This window comes from Cynocephalus volans, chromosome 10 (genome assembly GCF_027409185.1).
Source record: "Cynocephalus volans isolate mCynVol1 chromosome 10, mCynVol1.pri, whole genome shotgun sequence".
NCBI classification, from domain to species: domain Eukaryota; kingdom Metazoa; phylum Chordata; class Mammalia; order Dermoptera; family Cynocephalidae; genus Cynocephalus; species Cynocephalus volans.
Window position 1 is genome coordinate 20,203,246 of NC_084469.1, and position 20,722 is coordinate 20,223,967.

A 20,722-nucleotide genomic window follows, 5' to 3' on the forward strand; every position below is an offset into this window, starting at 1 on the left:
AGTTTCAGGGAAGCAAAGGGCGTTGGCTCTTGATCTGGCCACATCCCCCTGAGGGACTTGTGGAGTCTGACCAGGAGAACCAACTCTTCCTTACTTTGGTTAGCAGTAAAGTTGACATGAAGACCCTGGGAACACGACAGTGAGTGCAGGCCACCGCCTCTCTACAGCCCCAGATGCCACACTTTGTGATCCCATGAGGTAAGTGGAAAATTCCATGAAGACCAGGTGCCAGGAGATCGTGGTGGAGCCATGGCAGGGGGAGTGTCGGAGACAGAAATATGAGACTCTGGGCAGTGATAAAATAAATTGTTTTAATGGGAGGCTTTCTGAGATGGCAACTTTGTCTTTTGCTATTAAACAGCCAGTTTCCCTGCCCTGGGGTTTCTTGGGGGTGCACTGGCTGAACTCCTAGCTCCACAGGAAACTAGGACGTCACTCTGACACTATGTTCAGCCCCTCCAAGGATCCAGAGGTGTGTCTTAACATCAGGAGATCGGAGTTAGCTGGCAGTCAGTCCAAAGTATGCTGTCCCTGTGTGTGTCCAGGCCTGAGGGAGGGGACAAGGGACTTCACTTCCCTCTTAGGGTGTTTTTCTATGGGGGAAGAGAGAGGGAACAAATCACTTTTGAAATTTCAACTCTGACCTTTACAAAGAAAACTAATAGACACTTTAGTATTATATACAGGGCAAAGGGGAGAAGATGTGGAGGGGAAATTGCACTTAATTACAGTAGTTTATAGTTTACACCCATTGGACAAATTTACTTCTTTAAAAGAAATCTCGAGATCAATTGGGACAGGGATTGGGGAGGGAGTTTGTGGATATTTACAGTGTGTTTGGCTCAGTTCAATAGCATGCGTCCTCCTCTCCTCATTTCGTAACAGATTCAAGTTTTTGCATCAGTTTGTTCGATGAAGGATTACAACATAGACACTACCGCTTTCTCTCTCTTCCTCTTCTGCGGTTTCTTGTCTCCCACCTCTAGGACAGACAGAAGTACGTGACATCTTGGGAGAGGCATCACAACAATACTGCATAGAAAGGAAGCTGGGCTTCAGGTTGTGCCTCCTGAGAGTGGATTGTCCAAGGCTCCAGCAGAATGTCACGTAAGCAGGGACCTCTTACAGGTGCTTGGCAGGTCACTGGGCTTTTCCATGACAGCTGCCCAGAGCGTGACGGTGTGGAAAACAGGGTCCTTGTTGCTGCACACAAAGTGAGTGATATGCAGGCATCACCAGGCTTGCAGAGGACACTGCAGAGACAGAGGAGAGAGAGCTCAGCTGTGTGCATTTGGCAGCAACATGGGAAATTAGTTTGGCTTCTCCAAGGGAGCTGACACCCAACTCAGGATGTAAAGAGTTGGGGGCGGGGTGCTGGGGATCTCCTGTCTGCTCAGTTCTGCAATGTTGGTGCTGAAGCAGATTTCCTTTAGGAAAATCTGGGAGCCGGCTTTCCTGGCCACTTCAGAAGAGAGAAGTAAATTGCTCGGGACCTGAAATAGTCATACTCACCGATCTTAATCTTGAAGTGGCTCTGCTTTGTGTGAAAGTGGTATTTATAGAGAGCTGAGTGTGGTTGCAAGGGCAGCTAAATGGGGAGATCTTGCCTCTCATGGGAGTAAGGGTCTCCTCCTAGGACAAGAGCAGAGGTCCCCTAAACCACTGTTTCCCAAACTCGAATGGACCTTGGATCCTGTTGCAATGGAGATTCTGATTCAACTCTGATTCTGAGGCCGGTAGTGGGCCTAAGAGTCTGTGTTTCTAATAAGCTCCCGGGTTGTGCTGATGCCGCTGGTCTACTTAGAGCAGCCAGGCCATAAAGCAGATGAGAAAAAGACCATTTACTCAACCTATCCACCAGGGAAGGAGCGGTGGAAACTGCAAAGTGCTTTCTACAGAGTTGTTACTATTGGGACAAGAAACCTGGAGGACCAGGGATGGGATCCAAGGGCTGAAGACCTTTGATGCCATCTTTCAGTGGGCCAGGGGCAGGAGACCCCAGGATGGCTGTAGGAAACCCTCTGAGAGGAGCCATACCACCATCCCGGGGCAGCCTCCCCTCCCACAGGCCTGGGCCTCACTCGCTTTAACTGTCGGGGTACATCTTTACTCTCCTGTTTACTTCCAGGGGGTCCCTTTTGGCTTCCCTCTTTCTCCTCTTTTGCTTCTGTTGGCATCTAAGGTTCTGCCTTTTGACTTAGGGGATTATTCTCTCAAGAAACCCTTTCAAACACACACACACACACACACACACACACACGCCCCTACCCCTACTACTAAAGGCCTATTATTCCATTATTATGTCACTCATCAATGCTCCCAACCATAAGCCTATACGAGGTTACCATTATGTACATTTTAAAGATTAGCAAAACAAGGTTCAAAGAGAGTCAGTGAGTTGTCCAAGGTTTCAGAACTAGGAGAGTGTTGGAGCCACATTCAAACCAGTTCTGGGTGGTCACCCAGCCCGTGCGCTTTCTGCTGTGCTCTGAGATTAAGAGCCTTCTGCTAAGCTTTGTGCTCTTGGTCAAGTTACTCTCTCTGTGCCTCAGTTTATTCACCTACAAAATGGAGGTTATTGTGAGATTAGATGAGAATACATGTGAAGACCTGAGAACGGGGCTTGGCACAGTTGTTACTGTTAACACCGTATGGCACAGGCTTCCTCGGTCCACACTGCTCTCCAGTGCTCCTGTGAGTGCGACTCAGCTGTGCGTTCGTAGGAGAAGCCGGGTTTCTGACCCTTCTACATTCTTGAGGCCTTGATCAGGGTCCTCTGATACCCTTTGCCTCCTCTTCCTCCCTCTGCCCACCCCCACTCTTCAGTCTCTTTACTTCCCACTATCAGCCTTTTTCCAATTTTCAGATTTCAGGTGGAAGAGAGAGAAAATGGCTTGTGACCTTGCAGGTTTCAAGAGAAGAGCAAACAAGAAGGGCAGATAAGGAGACGCCAGTGAGATTCTATGACCTGTCATTAGGGATGGGCTTCCCAGCTATCAAATGTTTGCTCACATAATAAAATGGTGGCAGAGCCCTAAATGTTGTCAAAGGAACTAAAGTTATTTGTCCCCTTCAGAGTCTAAACACAAACATCTGATAAAGGGTGCACTGTGGTCCCTTAGAACTGGAGGCCCAGCACACCCAGCCCCACGGGGGCCTTGCGCAGAGAATCTCTGAGTGACTATGGAGCCCTCCATCTGAAAGGTGTAGTAGCTGTGGCGATTGTTAAGGACATCCTCATTCTAAGAGGATTTGCTACATAATGGTAATAGCTAACATTTATTGAGGTCCTACTGTGTACCAGGCACCATGCTAGGGGCTTTGTAAGTATCATTGCATTTACTCCTTACATCAGCCCTTTGACATAGGTTATTATCATTTATTCATTTAACGTATTTGAGTGCCTACTGTGTGTCAGCATCTTTTTAGGCACTGGGGATGCAGCTGTCCCTGCCCACATCCTCACAGAGTGTTACCTTTTGGTGAGGGTTTTGAACAATAAACACATAAACAAATGCACACATATACAAATCTATAATACAATTTTAGGTGGAGAGGAACACTCAGTAGAAAAATAAGCATGGGAAGAGGGTAGGGTGACTTGAGGGAAAAGGGAATAATTAGGTGGGGGATTGAGAGGGGCCTCTTTGAGGTGGTGACGTTCGAGCTGAATGAAATGAAGGAGCGGGCAGGTAAAGGTGCACATGAAGGAGTGTTCCAGGCAGAAGATTCCACAAATGCAGATTCCACAAAAGATCCCCTGCAGCGAGATCACTTCAGTTCCGATCCAGCTGAAGTGGAGTGAGCGAGGGAAGAGAGGTGACCAGCAGTGGTCTGACCATGCAGGGCCTTGTAAGTCTCTGTTTAGTTGGGTTGTAATGGAAAGCTACTGGAGTTTTCACAGGGAGTGACATGCTTGATTTCTTTTTTTAAGAGATCACTCTGGCTGCTGTGTGGCAAATGGACCACAGTGGAAGAGGGTGACAGTCAACGGCCCCTTAAAGAGATCAGTGAGTGACAAGGGGGGCTGGAGTAGGAGTAGGTGCTGATGGGAGTGGTCTGATTTAGGATGTATTTTGAAGGACCCCTCGCAGAACTTATGGAGGGACTGGATGTGAGGTGTGAAGAGAAGTATCAAGTGATTCTCACATATCTCACCTAAACAACTGGTACTATTCTTGGAAATGGAAAAGCCAAAGGATGAAGCAATTTGGATAGGAAGAAATTGGGGCAAAATGAAAAGTTCCTATTTTAGGCATGTTCAGTTTGAGAGCTTATCAGATATATTAAGTATATATATGTCCTTGACAAAGATGCACTGGATTTGTGAATGGGCACTCAGTGGGGGGGACTGTACTGGAGATGGAATTATAGGAGCCATCAGCGTGTGCACTTGATCCAAAGCCATGGGACAGGGGGAAGTCACCCAGGAGTGAGCACAGAAAAGAAGAGGCCAAAGAATGAGCCCTGGTGTCCTCCAACACGTAGATAGAGATTGCAAAGTAATCCTTGGATTTAGCAACATGGGGTGTTAGTGACCTGAACACAGCAGTGTGTGAGTTCAAAAGCCAGTCTGTAGTGGCCTCAAGAGAAAATTCAGGGTGGGGAGTGGAGACAGTACAGATAACTCACTTCTATTATTATTAAATTGTGTGAGATTAATTGTACCTCTATTAATTAAACTGATGATCATAATTCTGTGACATTATGATATTTACATATTGGTTTTCATCCATGGTTCCTGGCTCATGCTACCCTCTGACCTTCTCCTGCTCTCCTTTCACCTGTTCCTTTTCATCCCCGAGGCAGGAAATTCTCTGACCTACCTGGTCTGATTATAGGTCATAAGACCCCCATTTCAGGAGGGGCCCTGCCTCATACCTGCGAGGGAGGAATGCTGCATAGAGAGGCCAAGAAGAACCTGAACAGACAGGCCGTGCTGGGTTTCCCCACCCAGTCTACTAGTAATAGTTCATATCCTTTTTGTGCAATCACATTTCTACCTGATTGTCCATGCTTCAATCATGCCTACGTAATGAAGCTTCCATAAAAAACCAAGAGCACAGGGTTCAGGGAGCTTCTGGACAGCTGAACACGTGGAGGTTCCTGGAGGGTGGTGTGCCCAGGGAGGGCATGGAAGCTCCGCAGCCCCTCTCCCATACCTTGTCCTGTGCATCTCTTCATCTGTATCCTTTCTAATATCCTTTATAATAAACCGGTAAATGTTAAGTATGTGTTTCCCTGAGTTCTGTCAGCTGCTCTAGCAAACTAATTGAACCCAAGGAGGGGGTTGTGGGAACCCTGATTTATAGCTGGTTGGTCAGAAGTTCCAGAGGCCTGGATTTGTGACTGGCATTTGAAGTAAGGGCAGCCTTGGGAACTGAGCCCTCACCCTGTGGGATCTGACGCTATCTCCAGGTTGACAGTGTTGAAAAGGAATTGAATTAGAGGATGCCCAGCTGGTGTCTGCTGGAGAATTGCTGGCTTGCTTGCCAGTGGGGAGAAATCCCCACACATTTGGTCACAGAAGTCAGAGTCTGTCTTCTGTGCTGATGATTCTGCTGTGAGAGCAGAGGAAAGACAGTGTGTGCTCTTTCCTACTGACTCAAATTCCAATTTTACGAGTGAAGGAAGTGCAGCCTAGAGAGACTGTAAGTAATTTGCCCAGGGTCTCACAACAGCAAAGCACGTGCTCTTAACCACTGTATAAGGTCCTTCCTTCTACCTTCTGAATGCTGCAACAGGGGGAATAAAGGCCCCTTGCCATTTAAAAACCTCCTTCCCAAGCTCTTGAGACATTCACGGTTGCCAGCGGGGGATGCCGAGTGTGACCCAGCTTCCACATCCTTTGGGCCAAGCACCGAGTGAACTGTTTTACAAGTCTTCTTGCAGTTAGTCCTTTCAATGATCCCATAAAACAGGAATCATTATTCTCACTTTACAGGTGAGAAAGCTGAGGCTCAGAGGAGCTAAGACACTTTATTGAGGTCACACAGGTAGAAAGTCCTAGAATCTTGAGCCTAAATCTGTGCAACTCCCAGGTTGGTGTTCCTAACCATCAGAGCACCCAGTGAAGAAGACTGGGAGGGAGGAGAAGAGCTACAGGGAATTTATGATGAAGCTGCCCACCTGCTCATCAGCACCCCTGACTGGTGATTGGTCTAGGGGCCCTCTCTTGACCTCCCTATAAACTAGGAAGTCAAGCAGCAGGTAGAGAACATTGTGGAAACAGGAGTCAGCTCACAGCCTGCCCGTACTTGTTCTAACTGAGGTCAGTGCTTGTTCTGTTCTTTTTTCCAGACTGGCAGGGCATTGAACTCAGGCACAAACCCACTCAGACAGTAGCACGCCAGCACCCAAGAGTTAAGGAGAAGGGGGAGGCATATACTCTAGAAAGGACAGATGGCAGTGGCTGCAGAAGGATTCTTGGCAGCAGGCAAGAAAGTCCCAGCCTGGGGTTTCTGAAATGTGATCCCCAAGGCCCCTGGGGCATGTCTGTCTTGACAACAGGAAGTATGGGATCAGACAACTTTAAGTTCAAATCCTGGCTTTAGCCTTATACCTATATGACCTTGGGTCATTACCATGTGTGCTTAAAAATGGATATTGGGAGGTGAGGATTGTTTAATGGATTTGGAGTGCGAAGACCAAAATCTGGAAGTCCAACTCCAGAATTTATCATCCATGTGAATTTGGCCAGATCCTCCCCCATCTCTGAACCTCAGTTTTCTGCTTTGTGTATTGGGCATAAAAATATCTACTTTGCAGGATGGATAGGGTTAGCCAGGAAAGGTAAGGTAGAAAAGCTTCTGGAGAGCTACTTGGAAAATGGAAGGCACTCAAAAAATACTAGTTCTAAAGTCATTCATACATCCATCCATCCACCCATCCAATCATATTGACTGAACATCTACTGTATCCCAGGCATTTGCCTAAGTAGCAAGGGCTTGGGTGCTTTAAGAGGTCCCTGAACTACCTGCTTTTTTTCCCCTGGAGGTGGGTGAGAATGCCTGCATGTCAGCAAGAGAATAGGAACAGGTATCTGGATCCCAGGCCCAAGAAGTGGGATGTGCTTGAGAGATGGTCCTAATCCTGACAAATTTTATTTTCAGAACCTCTTTTGACCTCATGTAGATGAAGCACTGAGTTAAATATTGAAGGAGTTGGTGGAAGGGGAGCCAACTGTCTCCTGAAGGATCACAGGCAGACAGGAGAAGGAACGGGCAGGGTGAGCTGCTACTTTGAATACTTGACTATGTGCTAGGCACTCTGATAGGCACTTAGAATATTTTGTGAGGTAGGGGTGGAATTTTCCCCATTTATAGATGAAGAAACTGAGTCTCACAGAGGACAATTAACTGCCCGAGTTCACATAGCAGGTGGCAATGGAGCTGGGATTAACTCAGGTCTGCTGGATTTTCCTATCACTGTACAACGTGTCCCTTTGACCTGGGCTGGTGCACACTAATAGCCCAGTTCAATGAACATATCAGCACATGAAATGTTCTAAGAAGCCCTGCCCAGTGGTGTCTAACTTTGTTTAATTCAGCAGTTCAACCAACATACTTAACCAAGGAATCCTTCTCTCCCCTCACCCCATATGCCCCTTATACCTAGCAATGGTTCTGAAATCTCTTTTGGAAAAAAATAATACTTTAAAACAAAGAAAAAGTAGAATTGCCACCAGGTCTCTTTCAGAACTCACTTCTGACCCTTTGCTTTAGAAACAGAGTTTGTACATCTTTCTTTACCTTGGACACCCTCTGTTGTCAGGAGGTGCACCTTTACCCTCATCTTACATCTTTCTGCCTTTTCTATTCCTTCTTCTCCTTCAGTTTGTAGGAGGAATGTTTCCTGATTGAAATATCGTATATGGGCTTAATTTTTACTCTTGTTCTTGGCCATTAAAGACAACGAGAGCAGCTGCAATTATCATGGGAATTTTAAAGACGGGTACTGGCAGGCAAGTGTTGTTTAAGTGGAACGAGTCCAGGATTTAGAGTAAAAGACCAAAGTCTGGAGGTCCAGCTCTAGAACTGATCATCTGTGTGACCTTGGGCAGGTCACTTAGAAGGCTGCAATAAAACGAACATAATGAGATAATGTTTATGAGAAGTATAAACTGTAAAGTGCTACATAAGTATTTCTTATCCTCACGAAGTGTGATCATCATTTTCATGTAGGAAGGAGTCTCTTGTCAGACTCCTGAAATGCCCAGGGACCTGGAGACAACTTTGTAATCGTTCTAGAGGGCTGCTCATGCAGCTTCAAGGTCAGCTGGACACTCTGTCCAATGGAGGGGAGAAGCCACTTGGGGGCCGGTCCAGCGTCTCAGGGAGCATCTTGATGTATTTTGATTAAGAGACCATTTCCTGAATTCAGAGGACTTGTTTCAACAAGCAGCATCAAAGTCAACTTGGGAAAGACAGGAATAATTAATCACCGTCCTGTCTAGGGCTGACCAAGCGGCAGATGGATTGATAAACCTTTCAAAGGGGAAGGTATTCCCGAAGAGGGCTGCTGCGCCTGGCTGCACCCCGATTGAGATTTCTGAGTGCAGATAAATGTTTTCCCTGCTCATTACAAAGAGTGGGAAATCTCATGGGAGTCAAAGGGCAGGGCAACAGGGTGGCTGTCCTTTCATCTTTTTTTAGGTGAGAGAAGGGTGGCAAAGCAGGTCCACACACCTCTCCCTCTACCCCCTGCCCCAGAGCCCAGCTGCCCAGGTCATGTGCATGTTTCAGCACCCAAGACGTGCCAGGTCCTTAATCTACATGGCCTCATGAAATCCTCAGAACAAGTGGATATTACAACCCTCATTTTAAAGATGAAGTAATAAAGGAAGGGGGCTCAGGGAGGTCTAGGTCACCAAGCAAATGGCAGAACCAGCTCCACTACACCTGCTCCACTATATTCTGGGGGGGAGGGGGAGGGAAGGCAGGAGGGAGGTGTGCAAAGGAAAGAACAGGGAACACTGAGCCCATGAAAGAACCGGCTCAGAAGCCCATGGCGGTTGACGAGGTATGGATTGCAGGACTCAGATGGACAAAAGACCGTCAACATGACCAAATTCTGCCGAGAGCCTCTGACATGCATGAAGTTCAAGGTTGTCGCCTATTTATCTAGTAATCGATGAAGGCCAAACAGTTCCCACGCTGCACAGACCCCACTTACTAAAAGGTCTTATTGTGCTACTCTGGAATCATCATCTGTGTTCAGACATCTTGTCCTGTGTTCTGACTCTGAGTGTCCCACTGCAGTCCAGCTGTCCAGACGGCAGTGATGAGCCTCACCATTGGTTGTCTGTTTTTACTACTCCATCAGCTCCACGCAGAGGTGGGAATTAGTCATCAACCGAAACAGTGACTAAGCCTCTGGATTCCCCACTTTCAGTGCCCCAGGAAGTTGATTCTAAGTTTCTTGATAAAACACCAAGTAAATGCAGACCCCTGGAAAGGTCAGGCTATCTACTGGGGAGTTGCCAAGGGTTGGCAGAATTGGGTCATTCCCTAGAGCTCCTAGCATCCGGGGTCCAGCATGGGTCTTGGACTGGAGGAATCAGCTTTAAGAACCCTGACTTACTTTCTTCACTGACTACCTTATGGATCCTCAGGGATCCCTCTTGCAAAGTGTGAAATGAATGGAGGATCTGACCTCCTGAGTCCTCCTTGGAAATACCTTTTCCATAGGTCATCAATCATTCCACTGGGGCATACTCAATCTCAGTGCCTAATAGCTCTGTGTAATCCAGTCTGCAGCAACCTGTCAAACTTCAGTCCTTGTTTAGTGCTCATGTTGGGGAAGGTGGGCAAGCAACAAGCCCCGTTAGTCCATGGCCCATCTTCTCTGCCCTGTGACTTCAGGAATTCTTTTAGCAAGTAACAGGGAGCCTTGGAAGGACAAAACTTATAGCCAAATCCATGCTTGCCACACCCTCTGCACATCAACAGCCTTAGTGATAGTCCCTCCTCCCATCCTGCTGGCATTACCTGTTTACTGGAAGACATGTTGGTGAGTGTACTGATGCTGCTGGTATCTGTGACCACCATCGCAGATGGAAACCGGGAGGTGTGGGAATACTGGGGGGGTTCCTGCTTGTGTGCATACACTGGAGAAACAGAATGAAGACAAAATCAAGGTATACACAGGTGCATAATACATAGCTACAGAACCCCCATCCCACACCACAGTTCCTGTTTCCCTGGACAGATAAAAGTGGATGTTGGTTATGTTTTGAGAAGGCAGTGTGATGTGATGTGTGTTTAAATCTTGGCTTCTTAATCAAGTTACTTAACCTCAGTTTCCTTACCTGTAAAATGGGGATGATATATGTTTAGGATTAGAAGAGATTAAGTTTAACGTACTTTGTTCCAAAAAATAAACAGCCTTGCACAGCACCTAGTATGTTGTGGTACTTGGGAGCACTTCTGTTCTCCTGATTTTCAATAAAATATTAGAAGCCTGGGCATCAACAAGGGACCCTTAGGCATATGTGGTACATCTGAGATTTTAAGTCAGAATATGTTCTAAACAGCTGGACAACATGCAGTATCTGGCCAGCACATGCGTACTGTTTCTGCTATGATTCAAGCATGAGGTCTCATGCTAGCAGGTATAGATTGATTAACAATTGTAATTAGACAAGGGTCTAATTAACTGTCAAATTCTGGGCTGTTCCAGTTTGCACAAAAATGATATCATAGCCTTATGACATCACAGAAATCTGAAACATGATAGACAGAAATGGACAAGATTCAAATAAAACCTCCAGGGGCATGGGACTCTATTTTTAGTTTTTTGCAATACTTTCCACCAGGTTTGGAACCTTTTGACTCATGTTAGTTATCCATGAGATTCATATAAATTCCAGGTCACATGACCAACTAATGAACTCAGGCAGATGCTTGGCCACGAGGGAGGAACCAGCCTGTTCTCAGAACACAGAGCCTACCAAGGAGTCCTCTAGTAAGGAATGGGGGTGAAGGTCACTGGCTGCCACCTCTGCTTGTCCTTCCTATGCAGGGAGACTGGTTATTTCCTGGCCCAGGGCCCCATGGGTTCTCTCTTCATGGCCAGCCAGGCCTGCTGGGCCTCTGCAGTTCACAGGTCGCTGGTGACCACTCTCTGACTGTCCCATCCAGGCCTGGCACCCGAGGAAGCCTGCCCAGGTTATGGGGTTGGGGTAAGTGTGGAGCATATTACCAGTTACTGGGAGAAGGGATATGGGGCACACGTGGTTCCAGACTCTGCTACAGGCTGTGGCAGATTTTTAGAAGCCACGAAAATGTGATTGGAATGTGAGATGGTGCTCTGAAACCAGCTCTGCAGGCCTGAGTGGGGGTTGAGCCCCAAGGATAGAAGTTGGCTGTTCTCCCTCAGACCCACAGCTTTGGCTGATGCAGCGGGGAGAAATTCAAATCCCCCTCACCATTCTTGCCTTCTAGGAGTCCCTTGATAAATAATCACTTGCATTCTTGTAACTCTTTATGCTTATCAAACCTGATTCACCCTATTTTTATTTCATCTGCATAATGAGCCTATATGTATACTATTTCCATTTTAGGGATGAAGAAATTGAGACCCAGAATGGTTAAGTAACTTGCCAATGGCTGCATAGCTGGTAAGTGTCACAGCCAGGATTAAATCCAGGTCTGTCTAGTCCAAGACTAGCACTCTATACCAGACAGTTCCCTGGTGTTCCTGAACCAGGAACTTCAGTGATTTTCCCCAAATTTGCACGCTCGGGGGTATAGCTAGATCTGGCCAGAGGACCAAAGGCCTGGGGCTCAGGATGGCAGGCAGAGAAAGGTAGACGTAGAGTAGGTGTAGACATTGGATCTGGGAAATAGCCTGTGTATGGGCGGCAGACACTCTAATACTCCTTGCACACTGGGATGGTGTGCAAGTGGTATTTTCTACCTATGCTCATGCTTCTTGATTAGGAATGTTTGGAGTGTATAAATTGGAGGACACAGGAACGCTAGATGATTCTTCTATTTCAGGGCAGGCAAACAGGATGCAAATTGCATGTGAAGTCTGATCATTTGGGAATGGCTGCTTGGAATTTTGGATTGAAAAGGCCAAGTTGAGGCTCTTTGAGAAAAGGCGCTGTGGTTGATTGGTGACATCTTTTCCATGGGTGCCACATGGGAAATTGTGTCACGTGTTCTATATATATGCCACCCCTGCTCTGTCTCCAACCTGCCTTTACATGAAGGCCTAAATTGTCCTCTTCGAACCTTTCCCTGGAACTCTTGGAGGTGGAAAAGAGGCCTAGAAAAGGCGCAGCAACACACAAGAGTTATGCTCAAGAAATTGTCTTGGCTGATCATAGGTAGGGAAAAGGGACCAAACCAATAAACTTCCAAGAAAGCTCAGACCCAGAGAGGGAAGCGGCTGGCTGCTGAGGGCCATGTCCTTACTGTGTGAGTTCTGTAGCTGAGTCACAGCAGCCATGAAGGGCTGCTGGGCCATGTGACTGCCCGGGCTCTGCTGCATGAGGGGCTGCTGGTGAGGGCTGTGCAGCTGCTGGGAGAATTGGACAGGCTGTAGGGCTGCAAGGCTGCCGGCCACACTGTTGATGACTGGGACGCTCTGTGCTTGGGAGGTGTTGAGGCCTGTGGGAGCAAGAGGGGAGAATGAGAGATGCCTTCAGGGATGAGGAGAGGTGACAGGTGGCAGCAGCCATCATGAAGTCCCTGCTCAATGTGCCGGTCACCGGGCTGAGCCTGTTACATACCTAAGTGATTGCATGAGAGGTGACTTTACAAACAAAGAAACTGAGACTTGGAGAGATTAATTGACCTGCTCACATTCCACAGTAAGTTGTGGGATGGAGACAGGCTTTAAACAGACCTGACTGAAGGCTGAAAGTGTCTCATAGTCATCTTGTGACCTCCCAAACTTAGCTCCCTAGAGGTTACCAGAGCCCTGGGTAAGAGTACTCTACTTGCCCACTCCATCCATGACAGTCCATCAGAGAGGCTTGCCCTCGTGCCCTCAGGCAGAGTTAAAGGTGTCCACTCTAAGGCAGGATTATCACCCAGACCTGTCTGTCCAGCAGAGGGCAGGAGTGTGCAGGGACCCACATTTTGATTAAAATCAAAACACCCTCCATAGTCCTGGGAGTATGAAGTCTAAAGACCCTCATTTAGTGACTATGCAAAGACCTTGACAGAGGTCAGGTGCCAATTCTACTGACTGTGGCAGAGAGGAGAGAAAACACTAGAACTCAGCCAGTCTATGAAGTGGGCATATCTTGTCTGGCAGCACAGGGCTTCTGGCATCAAGGACCAGGTTTTAGAAGCAAGAAGTAGTAAGTTAAAGGTTGGCCCTTGGTGGTTATAGTGGGTCTTGCCATCATTCTGTCCTGGAGGTCTGAGGGCCTTGTGGTTTGCCACTCTTTAGAACCCGGGGCAGCACTGCAAGGATCGGGTCCCCTTGGACGCATGCTCTCTCTGGTTCCTGGGTGGGGCTCTGGGGAAGACAGCTGAGGCAGGGTTGGATGGGACAAGAGGATCAGGAGAGAAGACACCCCAACTCTTTCCTGGAGCAGCCCATGTTCGTTGTTCTTGCTTTCTGGGAAGGAGGGGAGGGGAAACATGAGATGAAGAAGGAAGTCCAGAAAAAGGCCTATTTCACGTAGATGTGGAAGAGACATCTAGAAAGCCTTTGCTGAAATGGAGAGGGTTTCATAAGCAAGTTTGTGAGAAGTCCTCAAAGGAGATAGCACAAAGTTCTCAACAATTGCCTGCTCAGAGCTTATGCTGATAGTGTTATCAGAAACCTAAAAGGTGAGACCCCTGAGCAAAAAGGAAGGGGGTGTAATCCCCCTACTGTCTCTGCCGGGTGAGGTGGGGAAGGGTAGGGCCCTCTGATCACCCTCAGAATAGCACTATCTCCGGTTCCCCAGGGGGCTCAGCCTCTCCCCAAGCCAGTGTCCCACCTGCTACTCTGACACCCTGTTTCCCTTTCCTATCTCCTACTTACGGTCTCTGCCTCCTGGGAAGCCTCACAAATTTGCTGTTTCTCTAGGAGCCCATTGCTGCTATACTTTTTTGCCCAGAAAAGCAAATTATCCTGTCTAGAGTAGATGACATTTGAGGGCATAGCTCTGGAACCTGCCTGTGCTTCAGAATCACCTGGGGGAGCTCTTTAAGAAATATACATTCCTGGGCCCCACCCAAGACTTAATGAGTCAGAACCCTCAGAGGTGGGGCCCAGGAATCTTATTTTCAACACAATCTATGATCCTAATGTGCCTCAATTCCAGGATTGAGAGCCACTGATGTCATTCTAGTTCTCAAAGTGTGTGACTCTTGGCCTTTTCATCTGTTTTCTGGTTACTGGTTTCTGTTTAGGAAGCATGCTATCCAGTCCAGTAGGTGAGCAGAGAATGAGAAACTGGCATTGCCAAGTAATTTGTTCCCATATTCTCCATGGGCCTCTGCAGGGCACATGTACTCAACAGCACAAGTCAGCTGATGCACGCACGCACGCGCGCGCGCACACACACACACACACACACACACACACAACCTTCCTAAGGTCAGTGTATACTCTGGTGTTGCCCATTTGCAGTAGGAGATTAATAGGAAAGTAGGGAAGTATGTGTGGAGAAAATTAGGAAGAACAAAATGGAAACATATGGAATAGCCTTAGGGAAGATTTGCAGACAGTACCTTTAAAATATATATAACTGTGTATAACAATTAAAGCTTGGTGTGGGAAAAAAGAAGGTAAATGAGACATTCTGTGCATCATTTTGGTTGCAAAAATAAGGAAGTGGGATATCTTACCCATGGGTCTTTTGACCAAATCTTCTAGAAGGTGAGCAAGCTGGTTTCAGGTATCCTATCTCATTCTCAGTCCAAACCCTGGCATTAGTGTGTTTAACATATTCCGTATACCAGCGGGCCCAGTGAAAAGGCAGTAAATTTAAAATAGGTTTTATTTTGTGAGTCCTCTAAAGCCTTCTCCATACCCATTTTCCTTCTGCAAAATTAAATGCAGAGTGCATCAGTTTCCAAGTAGCTATGGATTGAGTGACGACCATGCATTTTCATTCAACAAATGTGCTTCCTATGAGCCTAGCCCTGTTTTGCCTGCAAAGGACATGGAAGTCATTCTCTTCAGAAGCGATCAGAGTTCCTATCCCTGCTGGAGCTAATCTGGGGAGAGGAGAGGGAAGGAAAGAAAAAGGCAGAAACAAAACAGAGGCCATCAACATGGGCACTAGATATAAGGGAGGCCAAGAGGACAACAGGTCAATACAAGGTTGAAAGAAAGATGACCGATATGCTACCCTTAGGTCCTTCCTGAGACATCTCAGGAACACTTCCAAGGGTCACAATGATGGCTTTGAGAAACACTGACTTGGTCTGAGCTGTCATGGTGAAGCTGAAAATAGGTCGAATACACATCAACATTAGAGCTCCCAGAGACATCCACAGCCAGCCTGCTTCAGCCCTCTTATGTCCTGAAATGGTTCATCTGTGGCAGGGCACAGGCTCACTGTGGAATATGAGCTTCCTGGAAGGACCTGATCCATCTCCCTCTCTTCAAGCAACCTATTTCTCCTTAAGGTTTTCAAAGCTCAGAGATACTATGACAGTTTCCCTTTGGTTCCTCTCTCAGTGTATTTTCACCACTGGCCAAGGAGGTCTTGTATGACCACACAAAACTTCCCATTTAGAAAGAAGCCCATGTCTTGCTCCATCTTTCCCACCACAATGAATCTCCTACCACATACTTAGGGATAGGCACGAACACAGACAAAAGTATAAGCTATGATCTTAAACATATTCAAGCCTTACAGATTTACAAGAATGTCTATAATCGCTGTCATTTGATTGTCTCAACAACCCATTTTATAGATGAGAAAATGGAACCTCATAAAGTTTCAATGACTTGACCCAGGATACACAGCTGGTAAACTGTGACCAAATCCATTCCATAATTTTATCTTGTTTTAGGCTAAACGATCCAAATATTGTTGAGGAGACAGATAAGAAACTAAAGAAGTTAAACCAAATTTACCAGTTGTGGGTGTGTATGAAGGGGGTCTTCTATGGTCCTTTCTTATCATGCCGACTCGCTTCCCATTCTTCTCCCTGCCCCCAAGTTTTCTGACCAAGAACAGAACTTACTTTGTGCAATGGCCATGACGCCAGAGAGCGGGGTCATGATGAGGTTTTGAGATTGCTGGGGATTATGGTGGGAGAGGCTGTGGATATTCGTCAAGGTGCTGACAGGGGGCAAACCTCCTCCTGAGACTGAGATCTGCTGGAGAGAAAAAACAAGAACAGCATGAGCGGCATGGGAACTGCAAAGAGCAGTTTCCAAAATGCCATGACTCAGCAATTCCTTAGCACAGCAAATTCACTGGTTCATTCATTCATTCTTTCGCTCACTCAGTAACCATTATTAAGCACCTACTATGGGATACACACTGTTCTAGGTGTTGAGGATACAGCAAGTAAACTAGACAATAGTCCCTGCCCTCATGCCACTTAGACTACCTTTGAGTTACTAGCCTGCTTCAGAAATTTTTTTTGCTCATGGGTATTACATGACTGTCACTTGCTCACTTTGCATGTATCCTCTGTTCTGTTTTCTGCCTTCTATACTATTGGTGCTAGAGACACGTGGTTGCTAAAAATAATAACTGAAGAAACACCCTGGGATTCCCCAGTGAGAGCAGATTAGAGACCAGGCAGGAGCACAGGGAAGCTCTCACTGAGTGCTGGCTCTACTAAGCGCTGCTCATACATTAACTCACAAACCTCACTATAGTCCCATGAGTTAGATACTTCTGTCATTCCCATTTCACAGATGAAAAAACTGAGGCTCAGAATAGATATGTATCTTGCCTAAGAGCCCATAACTAGTAAATGGTACATCTGTTATTCAAACCCAGCTCTGTCTGACCCTCGAATCCAAGCTCTTATCTGTTATATAGGACTCCCCCCTCACCCCACAATTATTACTATGGGTTGGGGGAAATCAGCCATTATTGGGTTTCTTTACTTTTTCCAAATCTCCAGTATATATTAAATTTTTTTTCCTTTTTTTCTTTTTTGTTAAGGAGCTGATATTGTAATGACAAAGCTACCAAATAAGCGTTGGTCCTAGGCACCCTCATTCTGTCTCACCACTATATTTTAAGGACAGATTAGTAAGGGAAAGCTACCGGTTTTTTAATATTTGCTTTGTACATAGACACATCACTGAATTCTTTTATTTATTCCTACTAGTGTCTTTTCCTCATTGATTTTTTTCATTTTTCCAAGTGTATAATCGCATCACAAACATATAATGCTAACAGGGTCTCTTCCTTGTTAGTACTAATATGTCTACATGTCCTGTTGCATTGGTTAGAACTTTCAGAATAGTCTTACACAATAGCAGGTGTAATAGATGTGCTTGTTTTGATTCTGATATTATCGGAATTGTCTCTAATGTTTTCCCATTAATTATAATTATAAGGGAGCTATGAGTTTTATACCCACTCATACTTTTTTTCATGATAAAGTAGTTTACTATTCATAGTTTAAAACATTTTTTAAAATTATTTTTAAGAAAAGACTGTCTTCTCTCATTCTGAATTAACCCAGACACCCCTGAGGGCATCAGGTACTCTGAGAGGTTCCTTAGGATTAGGATATATCAGCTGTCTGAATACTTCAGCTTCCCGTCTTCCACCTTTTGCTACCCAGAGCTCTTCAGATTAAGGTCTCACACTAGCACCCAGGTAAGTTGCTGTCTCCCGCCCTATACTTCTGGTCAGCCCCATAGCTTCCAAGGTTAATTTGAAGAAAAAAAAAAAGAAAGAAAAAACCAAACAGGTTTGTTTGTGTTTTTAAAATGAGCATCAAGAAATGAGTTAGGGGGTCACATGACAGAGAAGGAATTCTGACCACATCAAACAAGAGAGAACCAGCCTGTTTGCTGGGCTTGTTTTTCAAAATGTCAGAGTCATAATAAAAAAAAAAATAAAAAAAAAAAAAAAAAAAAAAAAAGGTAGTAACCTGCCCTCAGACTAAATCCCTTGGGTAATGTAGTCCTTTGGAGAAAGTCAACGAAGTGACGCTGGTCTCTGCCATTTCAATATTTGTTTTTAGTGTTGCAAGAGAAATGTAGATGCCAATGATAAAAACAATTGAAATGTGTATTGCTTTAGAGTTTGTAAAGTGCTTTTGCTGACTGTCCTTAATAGACAATGACAAAATAGGGCAGGTATTATTATTGTCCCTATATTGCAGATTAAGAAACTGATCCTCCAAAGAGTTGAGACAAGCTTCATGTCATCTGACTGGCAAGTGAAGAAGCCAGAATTCAAACCCAGTTTTCCCAGAGTTTAAATCCCATCCACTTACTATGTTTGGGCAACCTTGGTCAAGTTACTGCCCACTCTAAAATGTAACCATTATTTTCTGTTTGTGTCCAGGACTGGTGGAAGCCAGGGAGCTGCCAAATATATTGGTGGTGACCCTTAAATGATCATTTGGAGAGCCTGAATTATATTAATGCTGCCATGTATAGTCCCTTCACTGTGCTAAGTGCTTTATGTGCCTATAACCTACGAGGATGGTATCATTATCCCTATTTTGCAGAGAAAGAAACTAAAGTTTAGAGGAGTTAAGAAATGTGCCCGAGTGGTAGAGTTGGGGTGGAAATCTCCAAGGCCTGAGGTTTTCACCATTAGGTCATACTGCTTGATATTGTGAAGTATCCAGTATGTGCTTTAAAAAAAAAAAAAAAAAAAGATTCAGCACAACAGACTTCAACCTTAAACATGGCCAGCTTTTTGTCAATGTGTGCCATTTGGGCATGGGGGTGGGGGACAGACAGTGCAACAGAGAGCTCAAATGCACCAGCATTATGCATTCCAAAACCAGTCCCTGGGAAGACTTTAAGGGCATGTCCTACTGAAAGTCAGCAAACAGAAATGGTCATTCATAGACCAGGGCTTACCCAAAGAACAACACAGCTATAAACAATCCTCACACCAACTCTATGACATAGGCACTACTGTCCCCCATTTTACAGAAGAAGAAACCGGGGTTAAGCAATTTGTCCACCCTACTGATGGTAAATGATAGAGCCAAGACTTGGACACACTGGTCTCTTGCCCGCACTCCTTTTTAACCGTACTCTACTCTTGCCTTGGTGGGCTAAGACCTGTGATGGGCTTGTTATAAATTAACAGAGAACAGACTCTTGAATTTGGGCATCCAGCAATAGTGACACAAAATATGAGCCAGGGTGTTGGAGACGAGTGAAAAGCCAGTCCCTGCAAACAAGCTTCCAGGTGTTTGCTAACGTTGAGGTGTGCTGTCTTGGTCAATCATCAATCCAATAATATACTGCCCAGTTAGGGCACTGCCGAGTAGAATTGGAAGAAAAAAGCAGTCTGCAGGCTGCATTGGGCGCAGCCCCAGCCTGGGTGAGGCAGCTCGCCTCTGAGAAGGAAGAGCGGGAGAGCTCAAAAGGAAACCCCAAGGACCTTCAAGCAATAAGAGCTGAGACGTGGAGGTCGTATCCACCGAGAAGTCAAGACCTCTTCCACAAGGCCCTCTTCTCCAGAGAAGCCTGGGTGATTCTTAACCCTACCTTGTTTGGGTCTCAACGTGACTCTTAACAAATCAAAGACTCATCTGTCCCTCTCACAAGGCAGCTGACACGGATGGTTTTTCATGAAGAAGAATATGGGGGAAGGGCCAGGGGGCTACAGAATGCCCTCCCCCCCAGGAGTGCCCTTTCATTTTTGTCTGCAGAGAGCCGCTTAGTTCCCCTGAAACTAGAGTTGGCCAGGCTGGTGCTCCCCTGAGAAATGACACTTTGTTTTTACTCCAGGGAGCGGGGGACTCGATGACCTGTGACTTGCTATTCCTGTGTTGCCTATACAGAACACACGTCAAGGTCTAAAATGGCACCTGCTCGCTGTCGCCCTCCCCCATCCTGGCCCCCACCTGCCTCTGGGTCAGACAGCCCGAGGGAACGTGTGCAGCTCCACCTTCAGCATGGAAGGCAGCACCCCCCTCTCCCCCGTCGTCCCCTGACACCCGGGGTGACCCAAGGAACGAAGTCTCCTACTTCCTACCCTCTAACGCTTCTGTCCGCTCATAAGCTGCTGCCCTGCGCATGCGTGTTACTAGAGGGTTAGAACCCTGAAAGTTCAAATTCGAATCGTCAGTTCCTTACCCAATGTGCTAAACTTACATATGGGTGCGGGGCTGTGGTTGTGAACATAGAACTTTATTTAATGAGAACAATATTGACATGAATGTTACAACACTGTGATTTATTGACTATTTACTGTGTCGAACACTGTGCTGAGTGTTTCACAAGTGCTGTCACACTTATTCCCCCAACCATCCAATTGTTATTGCCCCATTTTATAGATGAGGAAAAGAGACCTAAAGTAGTTCAGTACCCTGCCCAAGGCTACACAGCTATTCCGTGCTGGGGCTAGGATTTGAACTCAGGTAATTGCAACACTCTGCAAGCATCGCCCCACCCACCTGCCATTTTGTGCTGTGATCTTCACTGACCGGCATCCAGTGTCCTTCAGAATCCCAGTTCAAGAAGCTTCTCCCCATCTCCTCCCATCCACTAAATCCCAACTTGCTAATACCAAGGGGGTGGTAAAGAGAATGAGGGGGCTTGTTTCAAAGTGAGGTGCTCTCTGGGTTAAAAAACTGGGTTTGCAGGCCTTGGG

The 20,722-nt window shown here is 46.2% G+C and overlaps 1 protein-coding gene across 4 annotated transcripts in view; it reads right to left on the reverse strand.

The window, feature by feature from the left end:
• Positions 1–1,140: 1,140 nt before the first annotated feature.
• Positions 1,141–20,722, reverse strand: part of HNF1B (HNF1 homeobox B) — a 51,528-nt gene continuing 31,946 nt past the window's right edge. For 2 of the 4 annotated variants that reach the window (XM_063111993.1, XM_063111991.1), the window contains exons 6-9: positions 16,149–16,281; positions 12,423–12,617; positions 9,990–10,108; positions 1,233–1,253 (exon numbers count right to left, since the gene is read on the reverse strand). In XM_063111993.1, the coding sequence (XP_062968063.1) occupies positions 1,233–1,253; positions 9,990–10,108; positions 12,423–12,617; positions 16,149–16,281 (468 nt within the window). Of the gene's footprint in view, positions 1,254–9,989; positions 10,109–12,422; positions 12,618–16,148; positions 16,282–20,722 lie in introns of all 4 variants that reach the window. The other 2 variants (XM_063111992.1, XM_063111994.1) reach the window with 2 other exon arrangements.